This window comes from Numida meleagris, chromosome 10, assembly GCF_002078875.1.
Source record: "Numida meleagris isolate 19003 breed g44 Domestic line chromosome 10, NumMel1.0, whole genome shotgun sequence".
In the NCBI taxonomy this organism is placed as follows: domain Eukaryota; kingdom Metazoa; phylum Chordata; class Aves; order Galliformes; family Numididae; genus Numida; species Numida meleagris.
The window spans coordinates 1,845,967-1,852,498 of NC_034418.1; the positions used below are offsets into that span (position 1 = coordinate 1,845,967).

At 56.9% G+C, this 6,532-nt stretch overlaps 1 protein-coding gene across 3 annotated transcripts in view; it reads right to left on the reverse strand.

Annotated features, from left to right (window-relative positions):
* Positions 1-2,773, reverse strand: part of GLG1 (golgi glycoprotein 1) — a 61,573-nt gene extending 58,800 nt beyond the window's left edge. The window contains exon 1 of one of the 3 annotated variants that reach the window (XM_021408330.1): positions 2,423-2,773. In XM_021408330.1, the coding sequence (XP_021264005.1) occupies positions 2,423-2,758 (336 nt within the window). In that variant the 5' untranslated portion in view covers positions 2,759-2,773. Of the gene's footprint in view, positions 1-908; positions 948-1,567; positions 1,631-2,422 lie in introns of those variants that run through there. The other 2 variants (XM_021408333.1, XM_021408334.1) reach the window with 2 other exon arrangements.

Here is a 6,532-nt window from a genome sequence, read left to right on the forward strand (position 1 = left end):
CTCCCCTTCTCCCACACTGCAATCCTACAGACACCCATCTATCCGTATTGGTAAGTAATGTTATCGCCAGCCCACAAGACTGCTTTAAACAACTTACAGCACCAAGTTAATTCACTGATTAAGCAGACCTAAGATATGTTTTAACTGCAGAAATATGCCGCTAATAAACCAGCGCAGCTCCCTTTCCCGGTTAAGGTATTTCCATACCTACTAATGTTCCCTGCCTCAAAAACCAGCAACTCTGCCATGCTTTAAATGCAAATCCATCATTAACCATACACAGAATCTAGCCAGCAGATATGTTAGTGTTCCCTGGCATTATTTGTACTATAACCACCGCGGAAACGAGTTTTATGGGCAGCCCATAGCAGGGCTCTGAGCTGCAGGCCTCCTGCTCGGCAAAGCGGGCAGCAAGCAGAAGGGCTCCACAAAAACCTCCTCAAACCCATCTCTGAGGAACAAGCGTGCGCTGCCCTTCTTCTGCCCTTTTCCCATCTTCATAAAATTCAGATATAAAAAAAAACATTGACGACAAATTTCAATGAACTCCGAACAGGAACGTACCCAGTACACACATAACTTAACTAGAAGAAAACGAATGCATCTGGAACAACGTGATTGCAGCAGATTTATGCTGCTTACCACAACTCCGCCATCTCCTTCACCTACACCTCATCAACTCAAAGCTTCAAGCATCTCCTCCCCTAATCATTCTGATTTAAAAGTATCCCAACTTTCCAGAAACGCACTACGAAGAAAAAAAATAAACCAAATCAACTGAGCTCTTAATAACGCTCCCCGCTTCAAACTGAAAGCTCCTCGGCTTTCGAGGAACTTCTCTTTCGAGGAGAAGTAAGATCATCGCGAGCACTGGGCGGAAGCAGCCAAACCACATCCCAAACTCTCACCTGCCACCTGCAGCACAGCAGCATCCCAACGCTGCTCTCCCCAGCACCGCCCCAGCAGCCGCTCCCACAGCCTTCTGCACACGCTGCCACTCGCCATCGTTCTCCCCCATATTAAAACGGGACCGCTACTTTTTGGGTATCCTCCAAGCGAGCTGTCAGATGTGCTACGGCAGAAATGACAAGTTGCACTGACAAACGCGACAGCTGAAATGCCACCGACGTCCTCCAGCGTTGACTCCAGACAATGGGAATTCTGAGACACGGACCCGTCCCACGTCACCCTGCGTACAACCCAACGTTCACAACTCGCTGCTTCTCCTCACAGGCCGAACAGCAACAGTTAGATAGCACAGTTACCTGGGTTCAGTTCTCCAGCAGCCCCCCCCCCAGGACGTGGCCCTTATAGGCCAGGACACAGCCCCCTCGGAGCAGCTGACAGCAAGGCAGCTGCTGAGCTCCAGCAAAGAAATCCCAATCCAAAGTGACCCCAGGGTGCACCAGCGCTGCCCAGGAAAGAATACATCTTCAGTACTAGGTATTACAACCAGACAGGAGAACGGCCAGCAAATCCCAGGCACAGAGGGAAACCACAAGACGACATAACATTTGGAAGAGCGGAGCCTTCACTAGGCGTGCATAACCACCGCACGGGCTTGTACCTGCTGCAAACAGAACACGACGCTGAGCATCCCTCTGCCTCTCTCCATTCACCCCGGAGCCCACTCAACACCACAAACAAGAACCACCCCAGCAGAGAACCGAGGAAGCGCACCACCCAAAGGTCCAGCGCGCTAAAATGGCTGAAAACCAATAAACACTGGAAGTAAGGGAGGAAAAAAAAAAGGGAGGAGCCACACAAGTAGGAAGAGAGGAATAACAAAGCTGCCTGCTGGGCAGACTGGGAGCTACGAGCCCCCCAGAGGGGTCCAAAGGGCAGGGAGATGGGAGCAGCACTAAGGGTGACTTACGCATATAGGAAACACCACAGCGCTTTGTAGCTGGGGTAGGCACCGCTCGAGGACTTGCTCAGCTCCGCTGCCAGCCCGGCTGAGCTACCTGCCCAAAATTACAACGAGAAGTGGGATAAAAGAGCGAGTCCTTCGGGGATGTTAGGCTGGGAAGGGATCCCTGGCTGCGGGCTCCCGTGGGAGACGGCACCCACGGGGCCAGTGCCATTTGCTGCCTGCAGGGAAGGCTGGGAACCAAGCGCGGGGCTCTCCCGAGCGCCGGACGCAGCGCTGCCAGACGCGGCCCGGCCCCGCGCAGCGCAACCGGCCCCGCGCAGCGCGCAGCTCCGGTTCTCCTCTCCTCCTCAGCACGGAGCGGTCAGCCCGGGGACGCGGCCGGGCAGGCCCCGCGGCGGCAGCTCGACTCGCTCCAGCGGAGCGCCCCGCGGAGGCCGCAGCCGAACCCGGAGCCCCGCTCCCCGCCCCGCCCCGCGGTGAGGCCGCGGCTCCCGGCGCTGAGGGCGGACCCGGCCCCGCTCTTTGTTCGCCGTCGGGCCTCGCCCTCACCTCGCGGACGTCCTGCAGGCACTCGAGCACGGCCAGGTTGTTGGCCCAGCTGTGCTTGGAGCACAGCCGCACCACGTCCTCGCGGCACACCGCCTCCTCCGACAGCTTCCACCCGCCGCCGGAGCCGCCTCCGCCGCCTCGGGCTCCCCGCGGGCCCGCGACACCGGGCGCGGCTCCCTGCCCGGCCTGCGCGGCCTGCCCCGCCGAGTTCAAGGCGACCGCGGGCATCACGGCGGCAACGGGAGGCACGGCGACCGCCGGCCGCGCCGCCAGCGCCAGCAGCAGGAGGAGCGCGGGGCCCGGGCAGCGGCTCCGGACACGTCCGCACGGCGCCATCTTGGATCCCCCACCTCCGGCGCGCCCGCCCCGCCGCACGCACGCCGTGTGCAAAGCAGCGCGCCGCTGACGTCACCGCGGAGAGCCCCGCCCCTCGGTGGTGGTGGGGAGGTGGGCGTGGCGCCGTGTGGCCACGCCCTCCCACGCCCCTCCGCTCCTCCGTTTGGCCACGCCCCTTCGCGACGACCCCTGAGGGTTCGGGCGCCATTTTGGGCCCGGGCGTCATTGGCGGCGCAGGTTGCTTCAGGGGTCCGCCGTGGCCCCAAACTCCATCATAGCAGCCATCATCACAGCCACAGGCGACTCCGCAGTGCCATCCTCTATCGTGGGGTCCAACCACCACCATCCCAACTGTCTCCACAGCCCCAACCACCGTCACAAAATCATTAAGGCTGGAAAAGACCTCTCAGCTCCCCAAGCCCAACCCCAGCCTGCCCCTACCATGCCCACTGCCCACAGTGGGCACATCTCCATGAGTCTGGGACACCTCCAGGGACGGTGATTCCCCCACCCTCCCTGGGCAGCTGTGCCAGTGCCTCACCGCTCCGTCAGAGAAGGAATTGCGCCTCATATCCCACCTGAACATCCCCTGGTGCAACATGAGGCCCCCACCTCTCATCCTAAATCAACTGTCCCGATCATCATCATTCCGTAGCTGCCATCACTGACCCCAGCCACCACTGTGGGTCCAAACACCATCACCACAGGCCCAACTGCCATCGTCATCACCCCAGCTGCCATCACAGGCCCCAGCCACCATAGTCACTGGCCCAAAATGCCTTTACAGCTGCCTCTGGCAGCCCCATGGCTCCCCCTCATCCCTCGCAGCAACCAACACGAGTACTGGGCCCTGTAGTAGAGCCTGGCACCCCTGCAGTGTGGGCCCAAGAAGGCCCTGGGCTCCTGCCCCACAGCGAACCAGCTATGGTGGGACTGCAGGATACCAGGGTCCTCCTGTCCCAGTTGGAGCAGGGCAGCCCAGTGATCAGCTGTGAGCGCCCTGGCGACCATACATGTTTCTTAATGACCAGCACGAGAGCTGAAGTTCACAGAACCATAGAACTGTTTGAGCTGGAAGGGACCCTAAAGGCCGTCTGCTCCCACTCCCTGCACTGAGCAGGGACACCCACAGCTCCATCAGTGCTCACAGCCCCGTCCCCTGACCTTGGCTGTCTGCAGGGACGGGGCACCACCACCTCTCTGGGCAGCCTGTGCCACTGCCTCACCGCCCTTAGTGCAAAGAACTTCTTCCTTATCTCCAATCTAAATCTCCCCTCTTTTAGTTTGAAACCATTTCCCCTTGTCCTATCAGAACAGCCCCCTTCTTTCTTACAACCCCTTTAGATACTGAAAAGCCTCTCTGAGGTCTCCCTGGAGCCATCTCTTCTCCATCAGGACCCAGGGCCTGCCTGAACTCCCAGCAGGCTTGCTTTCTGTTCTGAATGTATGCTTTCTCACTATTTTTTTACAGTTTCTTTAAATCATGACATTAAAAATCAAATCAACATCTTGCAGGCCAACTGAACCCCCAAATGCAGAGTAACAGCTGCAAAGCTAAAAAAGGTGTAAGGGCGAAGCAATGAGGAGGAAGGCAAAGCGAGCTTGTGGAAGGCTTGAATGACAGGCAAGGAGAGGTGATGGGGAGGGGAGCGAGGGGAGCTCCAGGAGTCCATTGAAGCAAAGTGGCTGAATCCAGCATGGCAGAGATGGGATGGCAGGGCTGGAGCCAAGTTATGGAGAAAACAGGATGCAAAGGCACCGGACAGAAGAGCTAGACCCACGTCCCCATGGCTGCCAAAGTCACTGCCGCTAGCTCCTGCTTCAGCATCCTTATTTACACACATGCTGGTGCTGCTGGCAGCAAAAGCAGGGAGCTGTGCTTGGGCACACACCACACCATTCTGGCAAAGCAGCCTGGATGGAAGTGTCCCATGCTGGACATCTAAAATTTGTCCCAGTTTTTGTTTTAAATCTCTTCGTGCCCATCTGGGAAATGGGGACATCACCATTCTCCTTAGAGGGGTAGTGCCAAGACCTGTTGAAGTTGGAGAAGCTCTTGGCTATGCCATTGAAGAACATAAGAAAACCTAAGGGAAAGTGAATAATTTGGTACTTTCAGCAGCATTTGACTAGCATGCAGCGTAGAAAACTTAAGGCCAAATACCGAACAATGAAGAAAAAAAAATCAAAATATCAAAGAAGCGAGCACTGAACGTCATGTCCAGCCAGGATGCTCAGTGCGTGAGGGCTCACAGCAACTCATGGGACCTTGGCATTAGGGCTAGGTGACTCAGCAGAACACCCTGCCTTGCTCTGCGGGACCCGTGGTTTCACAGCGGGGATGGGACATTTTACTCCTGACTGTGTTGCCATTGAGCCTCCACCCAGGCTTTCTTCATGGGGATGGAGAGAAACAGGCATTCATGTAAGATCTGTCGTGTAGCCACCTACAGCGGGTGAGATGTGCCAAGCTCTGCAAACTCCTCCGGGGGCAATACCAAAGTTAGAGAGATTTGCTCAAGATACCAGTGGTGAAAGACATACAAAATGAACACCTCCACCTCCACTGCACGTGTTGGGTCAAGCAAAGGAGGTTAAGTGAAAACATAAGGGAATAAAGCATACAGAGACGGCAGCTGTATCCTCACAGATGGGAGGAGGAAAGAAATAGTTGCAAAATACAGTTAAACGGGGCCAGAACAGAGCGATCACAAGGAACGTGCTTGCTTTTTGCACTGCAAGCTCATGGAAGAGCTGGGTGGGTTTCTGCCTGGGAGCAGAGGTTTGGTAATGCCACAGCTCCCTCCTCCCTGGCAGCTGGATCTCAATTTCACACTAAGGAAATCTGTCCAGTTTGAGTTGTACTGCTTCACCAAACCCAAAAATCTCACCCTGAGCCCTGCAAGGCCACTGCAGCAGTAGATGGCAAAGCCCTGGCGGTCACCCTGCAGTGCATATGTCCTCCTGGAGAGAGCAAGCACATCTTCAGCAGCCTCAGGCAGTTCCACCTGGGTGTGCATCCAGGCAGAGACCATGGCATGAAGGGAGATGGGGGAGCTGGCAAAGTCCCCGTGCTTCTCGCATTCGCTACCGGGAAAGCAGCGCTTGGGAGGGATGCTTTGTGCTGGCACCCAGCAGCTGCGCAGCTGGAAACACTTAGAGACAAAAGCCAGCAAAATCCACCCAGCACTTGGCAGCGGATCTGGCTTATGGGAAGCGATTGGAAAGGCTGGCCCAGCGTGAGAGCTGGCTCTGCTCCTCCTTCTACAGCAGGACCAGCAGGAGAGGAGCAGCAGAGGCAGGGCACAGCTCCCAGCTCTTTCCCCAAGCCCAGCTGCCCTCCGGTCCCTTCTCCAGGAGCAGCAGCACCCCTCTTCCTTCTGCCGAGCTTCCAGCACTCCTGGGAAACCCCTTCTCCAACCCTGGGCTATAACATCCTGCATAGTCCATCCCTGAACACACATTTCATAAAGAGGAGCCCCACGCTCTGTGTCCACACCACAAGTTCAACAAGGAAATAGAGATTTCTTTGTGCACAGCGACATCTCTGCCCGGACAGCATTCTCACCCTGCAGCCCATCACACTGTGGGGAAGAAAACTTGTCCTGTGCAGGGCAGATGCTCCAAGTTCTAATTGGAAACAGGCTGCTCGCTCCCACGTGGCTGGAGGACACGGTGCCGAACGTTGGCTCAGCCACCAAGCAGCACTCAGGCCCTGTCCCTTGCACACAGACTGCTTCCTTCAAAGCATGGGGCACCCCAGGACTTCAGCAC